The 25482-nt window shown below is 48.9% G+C and overlaps 8 protein-coding genes across 8 annotated transcripts; 4 read left to right on the top strand and 4 right to left on the bottom strand.

The window, feature by feature from the left end:
- Window positions 1-92: 92 nt before the first annotated feature.
- Window positions 93-10238, bottom strand: DEU56DRAFT_231415 (uncharacterized protein). Its single transcript, XM_041345191.1, has 33 exons — window positions 9939-10238; window positions 9736-9882; window positions 8531-9682; window positions 8312-8479; window positions 8052-8261; window positions 7922-7999; window positions 7515-7864; window positions 7343-7463; window positions 7037-7289; window positions 6790-6989; window positions 6449-6738; window positions 6323-6392; window positions 6005-6271; window positions 5747-5956; window positions 5659-5697; window positions 5367-5606; window positions 5296-5313; window positions 5102-5246; window positions 4784-5045; window positions 4695-4733; window positions 4588-4644; window positions 4324-4540; window positions 3913-4275; window positions 3776-3862; window positions 3503-3716; window positions 3356-3451; window positions 3189-3304; window positions 2953-3135; window positions 2685-2898; window positions 2355-2635; window positions 1648-2305; window positions 661-1600; window positions 93-609 (listed from the first exon to the last, which is right to left on the bottom strand). Exons 1-33 carry the CDS (start codon window positions 10146-10148, stop codon window positions 294-296), a joined length of 8211 nt encoding a protein of 2736 aa, XP_041215321.1. The 5' UTR covers window positions 10149-10238; the 3' UTR covers window positions 93-293.
- Window positions 10239-10304: 66 nt separating this feature from the next.
- DEU56DRAFT_766633 (uncharacterized protein) lies at window positions 10305-11242 on the bottom strand. Its single transcript, XM_041351100.1, has one exon. It carries the CDS (start codon window positions 10928-10930, stop codon window positions 10628-10630), a length of 303 nt encoding a protein of 100 aa, XP_041215320.1. The 5' UTR covers window positions 10931-11242; the 3' UTR covers window positions 10305-10627.
- Window positions 11243-15061, top strand: DEU56DRAFT_766627 (uncharacterized protein). The gene is made up of 6 exons (XM_041351099.1): window positions 11243-11354; window positions 11700-12729; window positions 12791-12861; window positions 12913-13565; window positions 13623-13758; window positions 13814-15061. Exons 2-6 carry the CDS (start codon window positions 11702-11704, stop codon window positions 14620-14622), a joined length of 2697 nt encoding a protein of 898 aa, XP_041215319.1. The 5' UTR covers window positions 11243-11354; window positions 11700-11701; the 3' UTR covers window positions 14623-15061.
- DEU56DRAFT_766621 (uncharacterized protein) lies at window positions 15062-16545 on the bottom strand. Its single transcript, XM_041351098.1, has 5 exons — window positions 16372-16545; window positions 16279-16311; window positions 16118-16229; window positions 15898-16066; window positions 15062-15841 (listed from the first exon to the last, which is right to left on the bottom strand). The coding sequence occupies exons 1-5, from the start codon at window positions 16474-16476 to the stop codon at window positions 15241-15243; spliced, it is 1020 nt and encodes a 339-aa protein (XP_041215318.1). The 5' UTR covers window positions 16477-16545; the 3' UTR covers window positions 15062-15240.
- Window positions 16546-16902: 357 nt separating this feature from the next.
- DEU56DRAFT_230729 (DUF55-domain-containing protein) lies at window positions 16903-18582 on the top strand. The gene is made up of 9 exons (XM_041345190.1): window positions 16903-17278; window positions 17365-17466; window positions 17517-17550; window positions 17598-17617; window positions 17668-17692; window positions 17753-17768; window positions 17828-17849; window positions 17912-18080; window positions 18142-18582. The coding sequence occupies exons 1-9, from the start codon at window positions 17201-17203 to the stop codon at window positions 18483-18485; spliced, it is 810 nt and encodes a 269-aa protein (XP_041215317.1). The 5' UTR covers window positions 16903-17200; the 3' UTR covers window positions 18486-18582.
- A 555-nt stretch (window positions 18583-19137) lies between these two features.
- On the bottom strand, window positions 19138-20689 carry DEU56DRAFT_906502 (uncharacterized protein; the record flags this gene model as incomplete). The annotated part of the gene is made up of 2 exons (XM_041356829.1): window positions 19138-20355; window positions 20426-20689. 2 exons carry the CDS (start codon window positions 20687-20689, stop codon window positions 19138-19140), a joined length of 1482 nt encoding a protein of 493 aa, XP_041215316.1.
- A 620-nt stretch (window positions 20690-21309) lies between these two features.
- On the top strand, window positions 21310-22854 carry DEU56DRAFT_766599 (uncharacterized protein). Its single transcript, XM_041351097.1, has 3 exons — window positions 21310-21828; window positions 21900-22249; window positions 22311-22854. The coding sequence occupies exons 1-3, from the start codon at window positions 21479-21481 to the stop codon at window positions 22682-22684; spliced, it is 1074 nt and encodes a 357-aa protein (XP_041215315.1). The 5' UTR covers window positions 21310-21478; the 3' UTR covers window positions 22685-22854.
- A 245-nt stretch (window positions 22855-23099) lies between these two features.
- On the top strand, window positions 23100-25145 carry DEU56DRAFT_766594 (PLC-like phosphodiesterase). The gene is made up of 10 exons (XM_041351096.1): window positions 23100-23405; window positions 23464-23483; window positions 23536-23614; window positions 23663-23710; window positions 23770-23796; window positions 23848-23963; window positions 24029-24327; window positions 24381-24456; window positions 24509-24584; window positions 24635-25145. Exons 1-10 carry the CDS (start codon window positions 23381-23383, stop codon window positions 24805-24807), a joined length of 939 nt encoding a protein of 312 aa, XP_041215314.1. The 5' UTR covers window positions 23100-23380; the 3' UTR covers window positions 24808-25145.
- The last annotated feature ends 337 nt before the right edge of the window (window positions 25146-25482 follow it).

The raw sequence follows: 25482 nt of genomic DNA, 5'->3' as shown, positions 1-25482 counted from the left end.
GCCTGCGGAGGGCACGCCGACACGGGGAGGCCAAGCGGAAATGGGAAGACCTGCAGTGCACTTTGAGACTAGTACTGTGCTGCAAGGCCGGTCAGCAAAATCATAATGATATATATTCAATCGTATGTGTACCCTATGTCGTGGAACGACGTGGCATTAGCAGTAATAGTACTAGCGATATTCGGATCATTGTGTAAAGTATGTGCGGAAGACAGAACTGGAATGATGCAAGTTAGAAGTACAATATATGTTCTACATGATGTCCATGAAGAAAACAGAGCATGCTGAAAAGATTATTCCAAGCCAACAATTTTCAGAACCAGGTCGGATATCCAAGCAGCAATCTTCGACCAATGAATTCGATTTGGAGCCAAAAACTGGAAGCTCGTTGTAAGGCCGTCCATACCCAGCTCTTCCAATTTCTGCTTCAGGCTTTGCGCTGGATTGCATTCATCCACCGTACTGAGCGTGGATACAGACATCGAGTGTAACGATCCCAGGCGCAGGGAGTCCTGTGCATTGCGGAAGATGCTCGTCACAGCTCTAATGATTGCAGCATTCGAAGAATTTGCGAAGGCATCTTTTATCCTGTCCTGCAGGATGTCATAGCTTTCAAAGAGCTATCAGCACGATAAAATTGATTATAGTGATAGGACTTACATCATTGAAACCGACTCGGGGTGGGTAGCCCCGATATCTGCCAGCAAATTATACAGAATTTCGGTCTCGGCATCGTCACCTTGTGCAGTGGTCAACAATGTGCTCGCAAACGACACTGCAAGAAGTGCCGATGTGTTGTCTGTCAGAGACAGCAATTCGACGGAAACGCGAGGAACAAAATCATTTTGACGAGAGGAGTTTGGTGCTGGCAAAAACTCTTCTCCATTACAGTCTTGTAGGAGTTGCACGTAAGACTCGTGTGTCGTGCAGAAGGGGAGCAAGGCGATGAAGTAGCCAAGCGCATCTGGACACAGGCCCGAATCTGGGCCATCTGCAGTTTGGTTGCCACATCGCGCGGTGACTGACAGCAAACTCCGCAGAACGAGCTCGGCAGACGATCTGAGGTGATTGTGGCGGACACCCTTGAAGATAATGGCGGCGAGTGTGAAGGAGAAACTGGAGTCGAACGAGAGACAGAGCAAGTGGTCAAGTTGGCAAACGGTGTCTTCCAGTGAAACCCGCCCGTCCAGCAGTACGGTGGGTATCGAACTGCCTTCAAAGGCGCCATGCTTTTCCAGCGTCTCGACTGTCGCGCGCATGAGCCCAGCAGCGTCTGAATAAAATGCAGTGTAGCTGGATTGCAACAAAGCAACGGCCAGCCAGAAAATCTGGCAAAGATACCGGGAACCTTCTGTCAAAGAAGGCACTACTTTGCAAATGCACCGAAGCATGCAAACCACCGCCATCGTGTCTGATTCTGTAGACTGTCCTAGCGCGTTCTTGAACGCCACCAGCATCTGATACACTAGGTCGTCGTCGACGTCCGAAGTTGCAAGAGTGCCCAGGACAAGGAAGGCGCGTGACTGAATGATCGCTGGTAACTGGAATGCAGTTGATGTTGCTAGACTCATCCACCGTGCGCGCCAGATATTAAGCAAGCCTAACACATTATTTTGAGCAGCCCACAATGCCAAGCATGGGACTCACCTCTTGAGCCGGACGTCACTTCCATCACTCGAACAAGCAGACGAGTCAAGGCTTCTTGAGAGTCGATCATTGCCTTGTCGTTTGGAGGATCATAATTGCAATACTCGCTAGTATACGACTGGCGAGTGAGACCGAACAGTGTGAGGTTCTCCACCTTGACGAGTTCGTCGATCAGAAGGCGCAATTCAGGTGCGCTAGGATCCTCAGCTCGTACAAGGTATACAGACTGAAGGAAGTTCATGATTACGCCATATAATGACTTGCGAACCAACGTCTGTCCTGTGCCCGCGATAAGCGTAACGACGTGGATGATGTCGGGAATGTATAGTTGATCGTAAGCTGCTTGCTTCGAGTGGTTGCTGGCTACCAATGCGAAACGAGCAAGGGTGGCAATCTCGTTCCAGTGGACGTTCTCCGGCAGTGTCTTGGAAGGTTTGAGGGAAGTTTTTCCAAGAACTTTTCTTAACTTTGAAAAAATTCTCCCCCTAACGTTGATTGACGACAAGGCAGCGGTTGTTCTTGCGATGGTCTCACATCTTCGGGACCCAATGCCGCCGTCAGACGCAGCACGAATGAGCTCTTCGAGAACTATATAGACGAGGGTCGATTCCTGACGGCCTATTTCCACCCAGATGTATTTATGGACCATGGAGCTTATCTATAATCCAGTGAGTACTCAAGGGGACCTTAGCAACATCTAAACTTGCCTCCAAGTCAGAGATGGTGAGGTCGATCAATGAACGAACGCAGTCTCGCAGTCTCGCTCCCGAGTGCTCGTACAATGAATTGGTTGGATTGCAAAATTTTGCAAGGTTCTTCACCCAAGGGCTCATATACTGCAAGCAGGTGATACGTTGAGCAGCGTTAGCCTTGTCCATGCCGGCGGAAATGACAGAGATGAAGTCGAGTGTGAGTTTAGGTGCAAAGCCAGCTAGGCGGTCACTCAGTCCAATGACAAATGTAGATATGTCTCCGGGTATAATTCCCGCTATGTCGGATTAGAATACTGGTAATCAATTGTTCAAGGAGTCGCTCACCTTTCGAAACAATGATGGGATTCTTGTCATAGTTTAGATAAGAACAGAGAGCACCCAAAAGATCATAGGCAGCTCCGCGAAGTCCCTCATCTTCGGAGTCGATGTTGAGCATGCCTACATGGAGTAGCGTTGTAGAGATATTGGAGAACCTGGGGAACCTATCCATGCGGAAAAGGCGCGTGTCCCTCATTTGACTTTTGGCCGCACGAATGGACTGGGATATCGGATAAATTAATTGGACATTTCGTAATAACTATCATGATCTCACCTTGACAATGCTGTCACGCTGTGGTGAAGAGAAGTAGGACGTTACACCTTGCTTGCTTCTGCGAATGATGAACTCGTAGGGATCGAGTCCAGTGGATACGTTGTAGGCATCGCTGACATCAGCAAGAGAAATGATCTCTGTCGACTTGCAGTTCAAGTTCGGAGAGATGACAGCTGCGCGTATCTATAATGGGCAACTTAGTTGCACCTCCTAGAGTTGAAGTGGTGATGACATACTGAAGTAACACGGACATGAGTCTCCGCAACCTCCATAGTGACTGGCATGCGCATCTCGTGAGTTTGCCTCATGGTGACTTCCGTATAACCAGTGCTAGCTTCCTCCTCCAAAGAAGCTGGCCAGTCGACGTGAGAAAGAAGCTTCTATATAATATACGATTGCTTACTTGGATATCGAAGTGCTGAAAGACTTTCGGCCGGGACATACTGCAAGAGTTCGGCAACTGACGAGCAGGCCCTTACCCCACTCGAGAGCATGTTTCCTAGATAAAGATGCTCGTGAGCTCATGAAAAGATGGCAGAATTATCCCCACCTGACGAAATATTATACATTCGCCTCAGATACTTCTGAGTGAGCGAGTTAGGGTTCAAGATATATGAAGTCAGAAAACGATGTTGGATGTCAATTGGAATGAGTTGCGAGCAGGTGGTTAGCCATTGCGCAGGTATCTCAGAAGTCGAGGTGAACGAGGTACAATCCAAGACGACCTCAAACTTCCGATTTTCGTAAGCGGGCGACAACAATGTCTATCGTGCAGACATCTTTAGCATGTCGTGAATAATAAAGTGTTACCGAAATTACGCGCCTTGAAGCTGTGATACATCAACAACTCGATGTCCAGAGCTTCGACATCAATCTGGCATACTCGCAGGACAAACACCGCAGGCAAATCCTGTATCAACGTGTTAGCGACTAAGGAGATCATGCATGTATAAGACTGACGGAAGGAACGTCAGCAGCTACGAAAATGTCCTGCACAGATTCAATACTGCGGTGGGCACAGCGACTCATCAGGTCAATAAATTCCCGATGCTCGGACCTAGGAAGTTGTGAGAAATGAGGAACATCGGGAGCCTCCTGCAGTTCCACAAGTAACGTGCAGAGGTGGTCCCATGCGCGCTTTGCATTAGCAGTTGACGCGTCTTCTTCTCCGGAGGCATTGAGTTTGGGATAACTCAGTAACTCTTTACCAATTTTGTCCGCATGCTTGTCCAAAAAACGATGAAGGACAATTGTGTCTGTGTCATCTGCCGTCGTGCCCAACCACTCGGTAGACCCCTCGTCGACAGCAGTAGAGGAGAATTTCTATGAAGGGTAAGGCTTCTGAAATAACCAATGAGCTGTTGGACTAACATTGACTTCGCTCAGATAACGTGTGATACTCGCGATGTTCGCTCCTAAGAAGTCGTTCAAGCAAAGCATGTGAGCCTCCTTCGCGAAGAAAATGTTGTTCGCGAGGTTTTGCATGACCTTTGCTATGACCATCAAACCCCGGCGGATGACTCCGCCATCATCTCTGGGGACTGTGACATCAACAATTTCAGGGGCAACGATTGCTGGAGAAATGAATCTGCACAGAAACTTAGCACCACAACTTACTAAGATGCATGAACTGACCGAAGAAATATAAATGCACCAAGGGCAGCGAACTTCGATTCTGGCCAAACTTGATAACTAAAATTTAATCAGCCATCGCTTGCTCTTTGGGAGGCAAAACCACTTACACTGATTTCGCAAGGTGAGCGCAAACTTCTCGAATCATCCTGGAAGTGAGGTGAGAATATAACAGACGCATTGTTGTGTCGTTACATACGGTGGTAGGGCAGGGACCGAGGAACTGATGATATCAAGGAAAGATAAGGCAACCAGCTCGACATTCCTCTGGTTCTGTTCAAGCTTGTCTCGGCCAGCCTTGGCAGGGTCTAGATCATATGCATGACCCGCGGGCATAGACGTCATAGTCTTGATGAGAGGGACGATTAGACCCCGCAAATAGTTGTACCCGTGTATTCGCGCAAAGGCAGAGAGAAATCGCGTGCAAGTTGAATTCCCACGGAAAAGATCCACCTCGCTAGCTGTCCGTGAGTGGTCAGTTACTGAAGTGCTACTGAAGTGTTAAAGACTGCCTTACTAGTGTGAGCTATTTCTCGGTCAATCATAGTTTTCAGCAAGGCAACTAGTGAGGCTCTCGTGTCGAATATGTTCATGAGCACTGAAATCATCATATCGACCTCACTGGCAGGACAGCACTCGCAGATTACCATCGCAAGCACCATCTACCAAGCTCGTTAATACTGATCATCATACCAGAAGAATAAACCCTACGTCTGATCCTTTGACAAGCTAAATATGCAAGTTAGCTTTGCTCTGAAGAGGACGAGGAACTGAAAACACACCTCTCGCAATTGATCTCGCCGTGCTTGCAATTCAGGATTTCCTTGCGCCTCGAACTTAGTGCCTTGTCCAAGCACTCGAGCAAAGACGTGGACAAAGATAGTTCGTTTCCTTATGTCGCCATCATATGCAGAAGCAATGCAATGTTTGACGGCATTCTCAGAGTTTGAGATAACGAGGTGCGAAAGTCCTGTAATGACCAAATCACGAATATCGGCCTCCCTCTGAGAAGCTTGCATTTTCTGGGGAAAGCATCAATTACTGATGAACCAGAACAAAAACACGAAACTCTACCTTTTGCAGAGACGGTACGTCTGAGGTACTGTCAAGCACCTTCGTCTTGTTTAGCATCATTCCCAAACTGATATCGAAGACTGCTTACTATGGGATCAGACTGGCATATGTCCAAAGCTCTCAGCAGAACATGGGAGTATCGTATAAACAAGCGTGACACCGCGTGTCCTAAATCATCAGTATCATTTGAATTGTTATCTATCGGCTGGAGTTTTAAGCGTTCGAGGAGCTTGACGACTGAGCGAAGAGACGCGAAGTTCAACTCATACTGAAACTGAATAGCGTCGAAGTCGATGTTCTGGGATATTTGAGTGATTAACTGTGACCGAGAGATAAATGGGCGTACTGATAATGGATCCTGGAACCAATCCATCACAATGTCGATGATACGATTGCGCGATAAGTCGTCCTTACGCAGGGTCAACGTGTCCGTACGCTGGCAGATACTGTCGCAGAGGGCACAAAATTTGACCCGGATCCGATACGATACTGGATCACTGAAGCGCGAAATGAATCCAACGAGGACATGCAAGATTGACCCGAGATCAATGCTGAGAGCTTCATCGGGTGGCATTTGTGCGTTCTCGACGAGTGATTTCAGGACCGAGATCAACTACAGCAAAGGATTAACTCTGGATGAAGATGGCCAGTCACGAACTCGTACCTGATCCAAGAATAAGCCATATTCATCCTTGAACTCCAGACCTGCTCCCGCCGTGATGTTCCGCGTGATCCTGGTAGAGTGTCCTTGTTAGACTTGCGAGAGTGATTCCACGAAAAATACACCCACTCGTCAAGATGTTTGAATAGCTTCGAAAAGAGACGAGGACTAAGTTCTGACCCCAGAGCTTCGCGCGCAACTTCCCGAACGCGAACAACATCGTCAATAAGAGCACCCGTGAGGAACTCGATGAATATCGTGACGAGGTCTGCTGGGTCTCTCAGCGCACGCATATCATCGAGCAGGAACTCAGCAGGGATCGCAGCAGTAAGGGCACCAGGGTCGTGCTTTTCCTGCGCGGTAACACCACCGAATGCCGCCAGGAACAATGTGAGGTTTCTCCATTGTATGAATTTGTCCTGTGCGAATGTCAACTCTATGAACGTAAATAGCTCGGAGGACGAAAATACCTCAAGAGACATGAGCTGTTCATGCTTGCTTAAATGAGAGTCATCAAAGGCTGCTGCTGCGGCAAGGGGATTCTGCACGACAAACTCTGAGAGTGCACTCCATCTATAGAAGCACTCTTCCCAAACAGCAATGTTTATGGGCGAGGAGTTCGCAACCAAGCGCAAGAGCTTCCGTACACGTTTCTGCTCTCTAACACGTCCTGCAACAAATTTACACAAAGGACAAATAGAAAGTGGACAAACGCACCAACGATGATGACACTGGGATCACCAAGTTGTTCGTATATCGGGTTTCGTTTTGAGCGTTCTTCCTCAGTGAGGCCATCGTTCACAGGAGCTCCAGGTTGTCGCTCAGCTTGTGCGATAAGACGAAGACCTTGGGCAGCAAGCTGCGATACATCGCTGCTTACTGACGTAAGCGATACTAAGAAAGCTATCTCGGACATTGCGAAGGCTGGCACACGATTTTTGTCGAATTGCATACCACGAGCATGGTTGTCCTGTGTCAGAACGTCTGTAAGGTGGTCTATGTGAATAAAAGATGATGACTAACCTCGCTCTTCCTGTGGTAGCATTCGACGAGCTGATGAGCGACGTGTATCCACAGCCTCTGGCTATCAGGGTCAAGCCTAGTCAGCAGCAACCTCTTAGCAATGCACATCAACGACATCGGCCTGCAAATGCGCGTTAGCAAGTCGTGAAATGCGAGCAAACGTCATGCCAACATTGAACTCTTCATCCACCCTTCGATCAAGCTATAGTAAGGGTCATTCGGGGGCATCTTGAAGAAGAGATCCGTGAGGTGCTGGTGCGACGTCGCAGCCGAAATTTTGACGGCCGTATCAGTATCTGAGTCCCGAACACGTGCTGAAATCGCCACCCAGCCATCCAGGTCTAAGTCTTCGGTGTTGGCAATGTAGTAATCCGGTGATGCCCGCAACAGCGCAAGAATGGAGAGGAGCATAAGGTCCTTGTCAATCAGCGTCTCGGACGTGAAGCGCTTGGCCTTGGGCCGAGATGCTGCACGGCGAATAGCTCCATCACTGTCGTATTCACTCAGCCGCACAGAAGCGGTCTGTAGGTCAAGTCGATGAGCCGACAAGCAGGTGCAATACTGCGGGTACACATTTACCTTGTAGATGCATCTTAAGCGCGGTGAGATGGCGATCTGGAGCTTCTCCAAGGACTGCTGCCAAGGGAGACGGGGTGCCTATAAAGTGGGTCAGTAAAAGTAAAGGTATCGCTGTATTTCAAGCACGAACCTCGATGGACAGGGTGGTAGCAGCCTTGATAGCACAAATCTTCACTGCATCGGACCGCTCAGGCTCCAAACAATCCAAGAACAACGATATTGATTCCTCTTCCGACAGGAAACGGAATACAGCGACAAGTGCCTCAGCATAGGTGGCGACATCGATTTCATCAAACGAGTCCCAGAATGGCTTCTGCCCGGGGGACTTCTGCAAGGTCGACTGCAAAGAATTAGTATGGGAAAGATCGGATACCAAAATGTCACCACTACCTTGATTTCATGGGAAATGTCTGCCGCAATATGTCTGAGGGGCATTTCGCCATCGGGCGATATCCGAAATCCAGCTTTACACATGTCGATCGCACACACAAAAGAGACATCAGCGAGCTTCGAATTCGTGTTTGAATGCCTGAGTAGGTCCTCTACGAATCGGATATCCTTTGTGAAAACAATGAGATCGCATTATACATCACTTCACGTCAGCCTCACCTTCCTGTGGCTGGATTTGTGAGTAGAGAAGTTTGTGGAACGACTCTCGACATCGATCTGATAATCTGGCGACAGGCGCTCAGCAGCGAGACAAGCAAGGACAGTCAACGTCGGCCAAAGCGCACGCTCTCGGCCGGGCTCATTCGCGGAGTGCAGGAGATCGAAGACACGCTCTGGTGCACCCTCGAGTCTCCCTCTTGATCTCACTGCCTCGTTGAATTCCTGCGGGCACATTTCGATCCAATTCCAGATTGCCATACGTAACGGGATGGCAACCGCTGTCTGAGCCTGTCGTTTCATGTTCACGAGAAGAGAAGAAAGCTCATGCAGAACTTGAACGAGACGCGCTCTGTCCATCGCACTATGAGTCATGAGTTGCAAATCAATCGTATCAGGGTTATCCTCCGTCGTGTTGGCGAGGAAGTGGATCTTCTGCCGTATTCGGTGGAAGACAACCAGCCAGTTTGATGCAGAGAGATGGTAGACGATGCGTCCTGCGAACTTGCTGATCAGGAGATTTAGCGCAAGTGCAGATTTGACGAGTGCCATATGAGTCCTCTCAAACTGGAACGTACGCCCTAGCTGCCAGTGCCCTGAGGTTGCACTGACAGCAGATTGGAATGACGCAGATGAGTTCTTCAGCTTCAGGATCGGCTTTGGTCCATGCGATATATGAGGAGGTAGTAAAGGGCCAGTGTTTCCTGTGTAATCATCGAACGCCGATGACTCTGTCGGCAGATCCACTGACTCGAAATCGTGTAATGACGCGTCGGGAGCCAGATTTGAAGATGACATGAGTCGAGCCTCTGGTGCTGCTGTCTGACGTAGATAAAGAACCATTACACTCAGGATATAACGTGCACAGTTGTCGTCCAGAGGGTAAGCCTCTGTCCATGGCGGTGGTGTAGATGAGGAAAACTCAGTGGAAGCTTGCCGAATCTTCTTGCCCTGCTGACTTGAAGACGGCAATGGCGACTCTACATGGCCAGAAGCCTGGCTGCCATTCTGAGGTTTGCCCGTGCGAGAGGAGCGCGCGTCGTCCTGTTCGTGTCGGTGATTCCATCTTGATGTCATACATACCGACAAAATCTTCAAGATAAATAGCTGAGATTGCAATGCTTCGGTGGTCATTTGTCCGTCTGCATCGACTTGCTGTAATAACGCGCATATAAGCACTTATTCTACGCAAGAACCAGCGGAAGTACCTTTGCGAGTCGTTCGAGCAGTTCGCTTAACGACCAAGCTATTATGTCTAACGAGTCGTGCGCGATCTCCACGAGCGCGCATACCGCTCTCTGTGTCGCAGGATCGGACTCGACAATGTCCAGAGAAAGGCCGGAATTGATTGGCAGCTTTTGCGTGATATGACAAGTCAGAGCTGATCAAACGGTCGGGGTAAGTGACCTACTTTATTCTTTATTCTGTTGTTTATGAGGGCTTGTACCACTACCTTCTGTTGCGGGGTAGTAGACGCGCCCGAGTAAGCTATAGAAGGCGGGTGGATGGGTCCACCGTTTCCTGTGAGAATATGGTGGGAGTCGTTGCTTCTGTGGGTTCTGTTTAAGCTCTGAGGTGGATTTGCATGCTCTGCTGAAACAGATAGACGGCGGATAGGCATGGCTTGGATATGCCCACCGCCAGTGCTAAGTTAAAGCAGTTTTTGTTCGGTGTGAGCTGTGTTTTGAAATTGTTACACACTCGTTGCAGTGCGACCAAAAGTTCCGCATGAATTACGTAAGTATCAGGGATGAAAATCATCATTGTATCATTGTATGCACGGATTCACAGGCAGTACAATTGCAGAGTTTGTACTATAATGAATATTCAGAACATAGTCCAAGCTGCAGCGGTAAAGTAGATTTCCTCGGTGAGACAGACCACTCAACGAGACATGAGGTACCGCCGCAGTGACACGGCAGAAATAGTACCCGAGACTCATGATCTGGTTGATGACGGGTGCAGAAGTTGGTGCGGCCACAAACCTTGGCGACACTGCAATGCATAATTGTGGGTTGAATTGCTAGTGGGATAGTCGGCATCCGCACCGCTGTAAGTAGGGTGTTTGGTGTTTACAACAAGGGCCCACAAGTAGGTGGCCTAGTAGCGTTTCAAGAAAGCTAACGAAAAGCCATAATTCGCCGGAGGGCGGACCAAGGGTCCGAACTGAATAACTGTGGGATCAAACGCAGAACACAATCCTATTGAGTTGATCTTATATAGATGGACAGAAAACGCACTGCAAGGTAACATGCATCGAGATTTTGAGCACACAAGGTTCCAACGAAACCGAGGGAATCGCCTACATAAGATCAGGAGAACAAACTTGTTGAGCCAGGGACCTGGCTGGACCTGGGCGCCTATCAGGGACACCGCCACGAAAGCATAAATATGGACCCACATTAACTTCCGGAAGGCACTGACTGAATCAGCTTCGCAGAAAGGTGAGTAGGTGCCAGACTAACGTTTACCTCGATTGTTTCATATTGTTCGAGTGGCCATTGTTACCTGGATTGGGTGAGTGCAACGTATGCTGTGCCGAGCAAGATGCCACCACTAATGATAACTTGATGAGATGCTAAAGATACTACCCATGGCCATGCGATCCTGATGGATATGCACGAATGAGTCGAATAATGGGGCATTTTGGTGAGCTCGACAGCGACCAAGTCATCGGCGCAAGGTCCACGATCATGAGTGAAAATGAGACGTTGACACAAACGTTAAATTGTACTCCGATCTTGTCACTCCGCACTACCATTATACTGGCACAGGCTAATCGACAGTTATACATATCAATCTTTCATCTGCCACGAATCTTCTACTAGTACGTCCAATTTCTTTACCCTGCTCGACCTGCTCGACCTACTCTGGCCTGCAGTTGCCAACTATCTTACAAGACTCTAAAACAATCTTCGTTGCACTTCGTCTTGCATCGCATCGCTATCAATCAGTCTTATTTTCTATTTCTATTGCTCTCTTGCACGTTGTTTTTTACTCGCTTTTTCTTTCACATTTTTTCAGAGCATCTCCAAGCTTCTGCTGTCCACTTTTTGCTCACAGTTCACGTTTTTCTAACCTTCATTCGTCCTTTGATCCCCCTTTCGTCGTAATTGTGTGTGGTTTCCTTTTAGTCCTTCCTGACTTGACTTACCTCCCGATTAACGTTTAGATATGTCTCGTCTTGACTTTCACGACTTTAGCTGTCCTCCTGGTGTGGTATACTCTCGCTCTCCCGCAGAAATCGATCACATGTCCAACCACTACCCTCCGTCTCATCCTGTGTCAGGAGATCGACGCATGTCCAACGGATTAGGTGTCTATCCTCCCAACACGAGCACTTCGGCATTAATACCCCGCTCTATTGGTATTCACCCAGACAAGGAATACAGCAATATTGGAGAAGCATTTCAAGCCGCCCCAAATAGACACACACCTACCCAACACCTCTCATCTTCTAACCACCACCGTCCTCCTCCCGTCCCCAACAGTAACTCGCCCACTGTGCCCACTATTAACACCAATTACTACAACGCTTCCTCCGACGCTGACCGTGAAGGCTATATCCATCGCCAGCTTCAATCGTTTCCACCGTCCGGCGATCTCGCTCTGCCCGCCAACTCCAACTCCGGCTTAAACGTATTACGCTCTACTCTGTGGTGGGGCGAACTCGAACCTTGGATGGACGAAGAATACGCAAAACAGGTTTGTGCTCTGATGGGTTGGGACCCGGTCACTGTCAAAGTTCCAAACGCGGGCCCAGACGCCACCGCCGCTCAACCAACCAACAACTCTGGTTACTGTTACCTCACGTTTCCCTCGCCAGCTATCGCTTCTTCTGTCCTCAATCAAGTGAACGGTGGCGGGAGTACGCAGCCCGTTACAATGCCAAACTCAAACAAGCCCTTTGTCATTAACTGGGCCTCTTCTGCTCCTACCGGTCCAATTGCGCCTTCTTTCCCGGTAGCTGGTGTAATTGTCCCTACGGCACAACCGCAGTTCCCGAAAGAGTATAGCATCTTTGTTGGTGATCTTGCGCCAGAAACATCCAACTCAGATCTCGTGGCCGTGTTTCGCAACCCTGTTCTTGGCCTACGGAATGATCGTGAGCCCAAGTTCATCCGACCGTTCCTGAGTTGCAAGAGTGCCAAAATTATGCTCGATCCTATCACTGGCATCTCGCGAGGGTATGGGTTTGTACGGTGAGTCTGTGGTACAGTCGTACAACTAGACGAACTCACTCATAGTCGCCTTCGCACACAGATTTACTGAGGAAGCGGACCAGCAGCGTGCACTGATAGAGATGCATGGCCTGTACTGCCTTTCACGCCCAAGTCAGTCATCTTCGTATCCTACTTCGGGCAAGCTAACAACGTGATTTTTAGTGCGAATATCTCCTGCCACAGCAAAATTCAAGCCGCCTCCTATGCCCACGGATCTTCCCCAAATTCAGTTTCCTGGTTCCCCTACTTCTGACCAGCGGCCAAACCCGGTTACTGTGGCCCTCCCGCTTGGTGGTCAGCCAAGGAGCGTCTCTGCGCCTATGGCAGCTTCGACAAGCGCCGGATCTTCGTCTTCGTTGGCCAGTGTGCCCCTTGGTCCCTCCGCTTCGGGATCAACGCTGAGCGGCTCGGGCTCTATACCTTCCCTAGGATCTGAGGGGAGTACAACCGCGTCTTCAGGAGGCTTGTCTTCGATGTCATCGGATGAGATGCTTGGTCTCTCTGCTAATGTCCTTGCGCTCGCCCACCAGTACGCCAACGCTGGCTCCACTAATAACGCCAAAGGCATTGTTCCCTCTGGTTCGGCGCATGACTCGCAAGATCATTCCGTGGCACCGCGGTATATCATCTCCGAAGAGTCGTGGAAACATCACGCTCAAGCGCGTGCCATCCTTGGAAACCTCATCGGACCGAATGGCGAGCAGCTCACTTCTACCGACCCCTATAACACAACTGTGTTCGTTGGTGGGTTGTCGCCTTTGATTTCTGAAGAGACCCTGCGGACGTTCTTCACTCCGTTCGGCGAGATTCACTACGTGAGAGTTTCACTTTTGAGCTATTGGTGGAATGCTAATATAACGTTATGCGTACAGGTGAAGGTGCCCGTCGGAAAACATTGTGGCTTTGTTCAGTTCGTTCGAAAGGCTGATGCAGAGCGGGCTATCGAGAAAATGCAGGGCTTCCCTATCGGCGGGAGTAGAATTCGGTTGAGCTGGGGTAGAAGTCAATGTGGGTCCTCCTCGTGTGCTGTGTTACGTCCAACCAACTGATAGTGTTATCTTAGATAAAGCTGCGCAAGCTGCTGCGCAGGCAGCCCAGGCCGCCGCACTCCAGTCTCAGTTCCAGGCTCAGATGGCATCTGCGCAGGGCCAGGCTCCTCAGAGTCAGATGACGCCAGAACAGGCGATTCAACTCTTGCAAAGGCTTGGCCTGACAGGCCAGGGTCAATCGAGCGGTGGGAGTGATGCATCGAACCGCAATTACGTCGACGCTGCGAAATTCAGTGGGTATTCTGAGGAAAAACTAAGGTCGCTCATCATGAACCAGCCGTTCTCTGATGGTCAACCGCCGTACGATGCGTATCCAGGAGGATCCGGATCACGTCCACCATCAAACCTGAGTTCTGTGGAGCACCATAGATCACATCCCATGTCCTCGTTCTCGCCTTTCTCGCCGGACCCGAATATGTACACGCGGAGAGGTTCAGACAGCTACGATCTGCTGCCCCATTCTATGAACCACGGGTCGCGCTATGATAGCATCATGGAGTTCAAGGCTGCGACTGCCAATTCCAATGAGCGACCCGTTCCCCCTGTACGTACGCCAAGTGGGTCCCATCGATATGTTCCGTTCTCGGATGGCTCTGCCAAGGCGTTTGAGGGTGGGCGTTGCATGACGCGCCAAGAACCAATCTCTCGGCCGAACTCCAGTGAGACGTCATCACAAGGACGCTCGAGTCAGTATGATGGACATGAGGAACACGATCCCATCCACGATCTCAATGGCACGCTCGCAAGCCTGGATCTGGATCAGCACCATCCGTGGAAGCCGCAGGGATCTGTCAACCACACCCATCCATCATCGTCGTCTTAAATGTTGAGGAACGTTGCACTGAGCGGTCCTCGCCTCAGCCACGTACCTCCATTCAAATTCCTTCTTTTTTGATTTCGCTGCTCAATTTCATCTCTTCGTTTCGTTTTGTTTGTCCGTTTGCCTTGGACCACGACACACTATTACATTGGATCATGAGCTGGGTTATGCTCCTATTGTCGGTTACCCGTTGTTCGCTCTCGAGATGTTCCTTCATTACGATTTGTTTCGATTCTCTCTGCTACTTTTTCCTCTTCCGTCTCTATCTGTTTTCGATCTGTCTTTATTACGCTTGAATTTGTGAAAGAAAGAAAGAAAGAAGTCTACATACATCCTGTCTAAAGTAGTTCCAGCCAACAAATCTTACAGTAGTACCCACTTCAGTTACTACCTTTACCTCTTATACTGCTATGCATTTGGAAGTAATCGATCAAGGAGGATCCCGTATGGATACGTTAAATCATCAGATGGCATTAAAGCATACACAAGGCACTACAAAACTTAGCTAAGGGACAAAAGGCGTTGAGTCATGAACAAACAGGGTCAATAAGATATCCGTGAAAAATACATGGATAGATAGAGCAACAAATTGGGAATCGTCCACTGAATCAAGATAGGAGATCATACATCCGCGATGCTGGCTAGAAGACCAGCACGACCAGCACCAGTAAGGGCCTCGCCTGCTTCATCACGCAGTCCAGACCCCGATGCCTCAGCATTACTGCTGGAGCCGAGTCTACCAACAACGTCGCTTTGGAGTTGCATAGGAACGAAAACAACCTTGGTGTTACCAGACTTGGCCATCTGCTGTAGAGCCTCCAGCTGACGGATTTGCATAGCAGCTGGCGATGCGAGGATATCGGCTGCTTGGCGCATAAGGCGAGCAGCATCAACTTCTGCGCGGGCTGCAATGACCTTGGACTCTCCAATACGCTTCTGCTGCGCAGCAGAAGAGAGAGAAGCGGAGACTTCGGGGCTGAAAATAATATCCTTAATGAGGATACCTTCGATAGCAACGCCCCATTTGTCGGCGACATCGCCGACAATCTCAGCAATTTCAAAGGCGATAGCTTCGCGCTCAGTTACGACGCTTTGAACTGCGCGAGCACCAACGACGTGTCTCAGGGTGGTCTGAGCACGTTCTATGAGTGCCTGGCGTAGGTCACTGATGCCAAAGGCAGCACGATAAGGGTTCACGATCTGGAAGTAGATGACAGAATCGCTAAGATGTCATAATCAACTGCTGGAAGTGAAACAACGAATATGAAATTAGCGCACATTTCCACGTTAACATTGTCACGAGTGATGACAGTTTGCCTGCCGATAGCGCTGATCTGAATTTTGACGTCGACAATGCGCACGTCTTCCGTGCAGACATTGACTTGTACGAGACCAGGGTCAACCGATTTATAGAAGTGGCCGAAACGTGTGACCAGACCAACCGAACCTTGAGCCCCAGTCAGAACATGATTTGAACATTGAAGAGTGCAGTACATACCTTGCTGGACATTTCGGAATGGATTTGGCAAAGGGCAGCAAGGAATAGCGCCGAGGAACCCGACACAAGTACCAAGACCTTGGAGGAATGACCCATAGAAACCATGAGTGACCTATGCTAGTGTAAGAAGATAAATGTGTCACATAAACGAGTAGACGTACCTCCCCAGTACCTAGGTCCTGTGCATACGAGGGCTAAAGAAGACCTGTCAGATATCATGACCTATAATGCGAAAGATCTCAGGCTTGTATTACCTGCATCTCGCTTCGTTTCAAAGGCTGGACGTTGATCATGTGGTTCTTTCCTGAAGCTTCTGGTCCGTTCCTCCTCGATGCAAACTCATCTGTAACTTCAGACATGGTGAGAATACGTTCAGTGGAGGGCTGAAACAGACTCTCGGCTTACCATGAGGAGCTTCATGGTCAACCACGTTCCCACGGGAAGAGGTGCTAGGAGATCGGTCCTTGCGATCCTGGCTGCTCGACATAATGTTACAGGTTGTGTGACGGACTGTTGTGCGAGCTTTTATGTAAGGTCCTTGTAGGCGCGAGGAATAAGACAAGGCGTGGTTCACAGGAACTTTAGTGGATGTGTACTATTATAAGAGTCATGACCCGTTGCGCAGTTACAGTTAAGTATTGATCAACGTTACAGTGCATTCTTCCATAGTACTACAGGCACTCCTCGACGCAAAAGAAGACAACAATCTGCCTCCATTCGCGTAGATCTTTGACGAACAAATATCGGCTCAAGGGGCGCAGTTCAAGCATGACTTGCCGACACAGCCTTGATGCTACACAGCAACGGTCCATGGGAGATTTGACCTTTTCCATCGGAATGTGCCACCCGTCAGGGCTGAGAGCACAGCGACTATTACTGCAGACCATTGCCACAGAAAACCACCCGACTACGTATACCATCGTGACTGCATACTGAAAGTGACTACCCGTTCCTTCCGAGTCGTTGTTGGGTCCGTGTCACTGGGTCTGAGTTTGAATTTTAGCGCTTGAGCGTGCATCCGACGCAAATCCGACGCGACCACGGAGGCTGCAGCTTAACATAGCATCTAAAATTTTCTAGCCCATGACAAGTACGGACAGGAAATATTGGCTTATGAAAGCCGAGCCAGATTCGCGTATCGTAAAGGGCAAAGATGTCAAGGTGTGTGTGCTTTGCTCCAAGAGGTACTACTCCGAATTCCAGAACGCGAGAGCTCAATATAGCCCGCTCTCATACGCATGCTATAGTTCAGCGTGGATGATTTTGAAGCTGCAAGGACGACGCCATGGGAAGGAGTGCGGAACTTCGAAGCGCGTAACTTAATGAAGGAGATGTCCATTGGAGACAAGGTGCGTATCCTTTGACCCCAATTCTGTCTTTCATTCAACTCGTCAGGAAGATATTATTCTATCATTCGAACTGCAAAAACCCTGGTCAGTGAGTGATCGTCCTTGCGAAATTTATTTTGACGTGTATGCAGGCATTGCTGGGTTTGCTGAGGTTTGCTGTCCAATGGTATTTATCGGGCCCCGTACTTATCCCCCTAATAGGTGTCAAAGGAAGCGTATCCCGACTGTATGTCCTAGAGATATCAAATCGAAACATCTTTCTGATAGACTCGTACTTATTCTGTAGACACGGCGTGGGATAGGTTCGCTTCAATGAATTTCACCAAACACTCGTCACACTGACTAAGTTACTGTTCTTTAGCTCTCACCCCTACTTCGATCTGGTAAATTAGATACAGATTATATTCGTGCGCAGTATTGAACCGTACCTTCGGAAATTCTATAGAAAACCAAGCAAGACGATCCGAAATGGTTTATGATAGACGCCACATTCCTATCACGCGCTGAACATTTTGTCCCGCTATCTCTTCTTCGTCACATCGCGGACTCGGCGGATTCGGATCCACCAGATGAATTTGCGTATATAGGGACGGAGGGAATGAAAGCTGTGAAAGGTACCGAGACTTCTGATTCATTCAATTACCCCAAAGTAACCGACAATATGTTTCTCTATAGCGATGCCCCTGGTCACACGGGGACGTCTAAGCGTCCAGCGGGTCAGCCAGGAATGTTGGGGGATCATCCAGATGATGTCAGAAAAAGGTGGTTGGGAGGAGATGGCATTCGGGAAGAAAAAATCAAGTACATCAAAACGCTCGAAACAAGCTGCTACAAAGAATTCCGAGGCAAAGACAAATCCAACGGACAATAACGGCGGCAACTCAGTCGAGGCAAGGGTTGGCGCCAGTGACGAACCCCTGAAAACAAAGAAAGGCAAGAAAAGGAAGGCATCTGATGTCGATGCTGGAACCCAGGAGGTACCCCGCCGACGCTCTGTTCGTACCAAGAAAGAGGATTGATAGATATCTGCGTCCTTGCTGTACTTGTCACTACGGCCCTCACATCCGATGTATTAGCTGCGGGGCATTGCGAGGTATAGTCCTTTCTCAATTCTATATAGTGCCTTGTCGGCGCAATATTGTGCCAGGGGCGCCATTTATGCTATTCATTTCGGTGGTTTGCGTAACGCCCTAATCCTACTATTCCCCGTCCATGTTCTGGAATAAAATGGGTGTCGCAGGACAGCAACTTGTGTCCAGAGCCAGGAATGATGGGCGTGCTAGAGCCACCATCCGCCACAGCTCCGCCATGATCCGCCGTACTCGCACCTCTTTCAGAGGTGTGATGTCATGGATGAGGTCAGTTAATGCCTCCTACGCGATCTTCGCTCTTATTGAGGCCCAAAAGTGCTATTCCCAATGTCATGATGCGGCTTTGAGCATGAGTAAACATATTTTCTATGCCGCATTACGCCAGAGTGGGAAGGGCTTATCAATACCTACGTAGAACGTACCGACTACACAACTTTCATTAGATGGGTACTAGATCATGGATGGCTGTCGGCAAGACCCATCGCTGCAACAAGGTTTGACAAGGATTCTTCGTATTAACCTCATCTGTAGCATGATATTCAACTCGGTGGCATAAACGCGTAAACCTCCTGTTTCCTGATCAGTTTCCAATGCGCTCCAATACCTCGCTCCACTTGGCCTTTCGTATATCTCGGTCGGGGCCCCAAAATATCTCGACATTGATCTCTCTCAAGCATGGCAAGATCGCCGAGAGCGCAACCGCGACTTGCTGTGGTTGTTCGATCGGAGAGCATCCGACACGAAAGTTGATGATATTTGTGTTGCAAACCCCACCTTCCGGTTTCTCATCCGTGGGCGGACCTACATTCGTAGCGTCGAATACCAAACCGAGGCTCGTAAGTTCGGGACAAGATGATAGCAAGGTCACAAGGCCACAAAAAGTAATCCTGGGTCGTGTCTGCCAGAAATGAGCAGTTCCAAGATCAAGGCGCCGAAGGCGTGTCCAGGACTTGATGATGGAACCAAGTGCAACGTCGTCAATCAATGACATACAAAACGATGTAAGAGAAACTTCTTGGAGACCGGAGAATTGCATGAGGGGAGTGAATGTATCGAGGCTGAATGCATCGTCCATTTTGGTTCCGTTGAGTAGGATACACTCCAGACCATCCCAAAGTAAAATATTGACCAACTTGCATAGGGCGAATCTGACGTCAACCGCAGTTTCAGGACGGAAGAACCGCAGCTCCAACGATCTGCATTGAACAACCCAGCCTTCTACGGTTTGTCCGGCGAAGGTCAAAGTGGATGATGATCGGATGACTAATTTATCCAGACAAGAGGTACAAGATTGAAGCTTGCCGCCGTCGAAAGGTTCCGTAATAGTGATATCCAGTTCTCGAAGGCCAACAAGGCAAGATAGAGTGGACAACGTTTCGTCACTGAGCGAGGCAAGTGATACCGTCTGGAGCCGCGAGAGCCCAGCGAGAGCATTAATTTGACGAGGCATTGTAGGTAGTGTGATGACCTCCAGTTGTGGTGAATGCCTGCCCAAACTTGATACCACCGGAGACATGACGGTCGTCCAAAAATCAGCTTCCCACGCTGTCAGGCGTAAATTGACGAGGTGAGGACCCAGGAGGTAACCCATAAACGAATGGAGACCACGAGGACACCTGCCACAGGAGAGCACTCGGAGGTTGGGTACCAACAGTGACTGTGAAGAAAAGCCCATTATGTCATGGATGAACTTCGCATCTATCCTTCCAAAAACATCTGAATGTCCCAGAACTCGCACCCGGGAAGCGTATTTCTCAAAGACTAACCAATCTTCTGTAGTTGCAGACCTCTGCATGATCTGACAATGTAAGCACTCAGCATAATGGGTTGTAATCGCACTCGAGGCAGTGGGTAGGACCTGGACTCACAAGCTTCTGATCATCAGTCCTGGCCCATAAATCTGGTGGAAGACAAGTGAAAAGTGGCTCCAAATTCTTGAGTTCAGCCCAGAGCATATCCAAAGCTATATCTTTGAAGGAACGGCAAACGAGAGAGAGAGCGGCTAAAGAACGTCGCGACTCTTGTCGGCCAGGTTGAGAGAAGCGATCCCAAGGAGGTAAACCGCTAGGGACATCGTGAATGTCAGAGAAAATGTGTTGTAGAATCTCTGGAATGAGTAAGCAGGCGTGCATCATGGAAGTAAGTTAATTATTTAGAATCAAACAGATATGATACGAGCCTTATATATAAACATCTAGACGGAACAGCTGTCGGAGCCCAGCCGGACTTGACAAAGTCAATGATGATCGAGTGGCGTACTGTATGGTAGTCAAAACTCTTCTCTCTCCAGGACAAAGATGTATGTCAGACCGGTCAGTGGTCAGGAGCCTACCTTATCCTACTTTCCCCTTGAACTATGTAGTTACATTGATTCCTTGGCTGCTTGTTCCAGTTGTTGCGGTTGATATGTGTGTCTGTTTAATGTAGAAGTCAGGCCTCAAGGAAGATGACAAGTACTGTTACCATCACACGTCATCGATATTGCACCATTAATGGAATGAATGGCATTGACGCACAAACGAAACCGACCACCTTGATACGAAATATTTGCAGACTCATCCTGATAAGCCTCGGTTCGTGAAGGGACGTACCTGAAGCGCAGCATAATTGCTGAGCGCAACGTTGAACATGGTGCCATAACTAAGTGGTAAAAAGTAAAAAGAATAAATGAAATTAAATGCCACGGAGTTGTTTTTGGTGGGGGATATGAGTTTATTTCACACTCCGTTAGGTGATAAGGGCTTGGGTTTGGGTCGAAAAGGGCCAAAGTAAATACATTGGATGGTTTTCCCATCTGAGCTGTCACAGCACTTTTACCGCGTGCACGTCCGCTGGCTAAGTAGTAGTACAGCGTGCGTTGCGTCGCGTCTTTATTGATCTCCCAAGCGATAAATCATCTAGAGTCTAGACTGCGATTACTCATGTCTCTTCTTGCTCTCTTCATCAAACCTTTGGCTTATTTCTCTGTTCCTGTCATCTTACTTCGAACAATCGCCTCCACTTCTCCCGTTGGGCGTTATTATGCTCAACTCACTATTTACCTTGGGACGCTCGCAGTAGTTTCGACATGGGGGGTCTTTGTTGCAGTCGGAATGACCTTGATCGGTCGCAGGCACGACGTCAACTATGTCGTTGCCCGGTCGTTCTATGCCGTTGCTAGTCGTGTTTTGGATATTCAAGTAGAGGTTGAGGGCGAGGAGCATCTGCAGACATGCCCCATGGTCATGGTGGGCAACCACCAGAGTATGCTTGATATTCTGTATTTGGGAAGGTATGTGTCATTTGCTGAACGAGTGGTGCGAACCTGACCGGTGCATATTCTGTTCCGCGTGGCCCTTGTAGGATGTTCCCTAGGAAAGCATCTATTATGGCTAAGAAGGAGCTTCAATGGTCGCCTCTGGGTCCCTGGATGTTCATGTCAGGTGCTGTGTTCGTAGATCGTGGAAACAGTGCAAAGGCACACGGGTCGCTCGCAGCAGCTGGAGATGAGATGAAATCAAAGGGCATCTCGCTGATGATGTACCCTGAGGGCACACGGCACTGCCAGGAAGTACCGTCGTTACTGCCCTTCAAGAAGGGTGCTTTCCACGTCGCTGTCCAGGCTGGGATACCCATTATACCCGTCGTTTGTGAGAATTACTGGAGAATTTATCACAAGGGCGTCTTCGGGACAGGTACCATCAGGGTCCGAGGTTCGTCGACAATTCTGAGCACTTGATCTTATAAATTTCACTCAAAATGCTCGCTTTACAGTTCTTCCTCCAATTTCTACCGCGGGACTCTCTGTATCGGACGTCCCTGAACTGACGACGCTAGTCCGAGATCAGATGCTGTCGACCTTACGTGAAATTTCAGTCAAAGTCGCCTCCGAAGAAGACACGAAAGCTGCCGAACAACCAGGAATGAAACCGGATTCGCCACCTGCTGAAGAACCGGATCCAACATCAGCTACCGCTGCTGAGGTTGTGTCCGATGAAGTTCCGGACGCGCCAAGCGAGGATGACAGTGAGATCCCGAGCGTTGGTAGTTCGTTGTCTCAGTCGTTGAGAAAGGAAGGTAGTGTCAGCGAGTATGGCACGGAGACAGACGATGAGGGGATGGTAGTTGTCGGGAGACAGCATCACTAGTTCAATAAATGATATTGGCTGATGAATAGGTAATATTGCTGGCTTCTGGAATACCTCCAGTGCACGATACCATTCTTGACACCATTACATATAGCTGTTCATAATGATAGGATTCCGGACCGACTCGCATATACCAATTTATTTCATGGTTCAACCCCATTTCCCCGCATTTCTTCTAGTGTTTGCCGCGCCTGCCTCGAGGCTGCTTGGAACAAGCGCCGATTACCTAAAAGGAGAAGGTTCGCGTCGCGTTGATGGCGCGCTCTTGAAGTTCCCCGTGTTTTTGTATACACTGGCACTTTGCCAGCTGGGGACGCGTGCCCGTCTGCCCTACACAAGTCTTATGAACAAATAGTAACTAGCTCTAAAATGATTCAACATTTCAAGGTCTTTTGTTTGGTTTCACGTGGTTAATCCTATACGTCAGCTCGAGCGGCGTGCAATTTTTTGAAATTCCTTTGGAAAGGATGTCCAGGTCCTCGCGGAGCCGCTTCTTCGATTCGTCCACGATTTCGAACCCCAGTTGCCCGACGTTCGCTCGGGTAACGGCTCGTTTCCCAGCCACTCAAAAGGATAGAGTTTTGGGTTTGCTATATAATTCCAAACAATTGCCTTTAAACCCCACTCTCCTTTCCTCTCTCACTTCCTGGACCTCCTTCTTATACCCCGTCTCTAGTCCTTGCGTGCAGTCCAAACATGACCGTCACCAAAGTTCTTCCAGGTAATGTCATTCATCATGGCAGTTGTATAATGAAGTTAGACTAACAATAATATTTCAGAATGCTGGGGTCACCGAGGAGTGAGTTGAGCCAGGTTGAACCATGGCCATATCACTGAGCCACTGCTCGTAGGCTTCAGCAGTTTTTCCAGAGAACACCCTAGCCAGCTTTGAAGCTGCTATCAATGACGGGGCAGACGGCATCGAGAGCGGTATTTAGTAACTCTGGCCCGCGTTAGTCTCCATAACCTGTATCCCAGACGTTCATGTATCGTTGGACGGTGTCGTCGTAATGTTCCATGATCCGAGTATGTTGAACATTTCCCTCTTTCCGATTCGCTCATTTGATGTTGCTTTTGTTCTACAGACCTTGAGAGGACCACCGGATCAAAAGGTTGGTAGTTTTCATTCCAAGGCACGTTCATGGTTTGACCAACGAGTTTAGGCTTAATTAGGGAACGGCATTGGTACGGCAAAGACGGAATGGAACACCTCCTAACTGTCAAACAACCTCAACAATGCATCCCCACTTTCGCGCAGACTATCGCTCTTCTGATGAAAGTAAGTCCCATCGTATTCACGTCACCATGGGTTTACCATATCATTTTTGCCCACGTTCTTCGTAGCCTGAGAACCAGCATGTCAAGTTTAACGTTGACGTCAAGGTTCAGAATGATCCTGACCGCCTCTTCTCGCTCATGCACGATGTTATTTCGGCACAGCCTAATTGGCAAACGAAGTTGGCTCCCCGTATTCTGCTGGGCCTTTGGCATCCGCGTTTCGTAGCTTTTGCGAACGCGAGATTACCATATTGCAGGCGCTCGCACATTGGTACAAGCCTTTCAATTGCGCGGAAATATTTCTGGGATGGCGTTGAGGTGTTTTCAATGTCGTTCGCCTCTTTGACCACATATGATGGCCAGAAGTAAGTTTCATTTTTTGGTGTCTCAGTGGCGGTGCCATGACAGCATGGCAAAGGTTCCGAAATGAGTGCAAAGCTGCGGGCAAGAAGATTATGGTGTGGACAGTAAACAAGCCGGAGCACATGATGGAGGTAGGTGGCTTCACTCTAATACCGCCACCTCTAGTCTCAATCTCCGATGCAGGCTGTACGATGGAATATTGATGTCATTCTTACGGACGTGACGAAGAAGTGGCTCGCACTGCGTGCCGCTCTTCAAGGTGGGAGACTCATTTGATTGACATGGACGAGTTATTCACTACAGTATTAGTCGATTACGACTCTATCCTATCGCAGTACAGCCGATGGTTCCTCTGGACGACCTGGAAGTTTTATTTGCCTCCTATCTTCGAGAATAGATCCGCAAGAATGTACCTCGAAGGTGCTGCAGGTCCCTTTGACGATTTTGCACCACCCGAGGTGTCGGTGACTGCAGTGGCGTGAAGGATTCTCGAAGATTGGTCGCATAATCATTACCCTTTATCATTTCCTGGATATCCCCGTTTGATGGTCCTTAATATTTTGGCTACACGTTTATTACTGATTACTTAGGTTGGAGGGTATAGAAGTAGATATCTTCTATTGTTCCCTATTGCCAGACTATATTCATTACTTTGAGTGAGGGCTGAGCTGCGCCTGCAGGAACCTTGTTTACCAGACTGCCAGTCTAAAAATTAGTTTGGCACGACTAGAAAATCACAATGTCTTGTGTTTGAGTAAGCATCGGGCCCTTGTTCTGCTGTAGAGATATGCACTCTTCGACGTGATCCTTTAGCCGGGTGTGATCGATGTGATCTGTGACACCTCAGAAATAACTTTGAACTTCTAGTCGCTGTCAGTGTTTATTAGCACTTGGTTGGTCAATGTAAGGCTAGTGTGGGGGGCAAAAATACTTTTGGGCTGAGTTGTGACCAAGTGCAGCATGGCACAACTGGCACTTGGCACACTGGCAAAACTTCGCAAAACTCCCAGACATGTTTTTGAGTGTCCAAATCCACATCTGAATCCATGTCCAAATCGCACCCAAATCGACCTCGAAATCCAGCTTTGAACTCCCATAATAATTCTGCGCTCGTCCTCGTTCCTCGAACTCGCTTAGAACACAACACTGGGCTTCAT

Source organism: Suillus clintonianus (genome assembly GCF_016758775.1).
Source record: "Suillus clintonianus strain FC179 chromosome Unknown DEU56scaffold_2, whole genome shotgun sequence".
NCBI lineage: Eukaryota > Fungi > Basidiomycota > Agaricomycetes > Boletales > Suillaceae > Suillus > Suillus clintonianus.
This window is presented reverse-complemented; position numbering and strand designations above follow the sequence as displayed.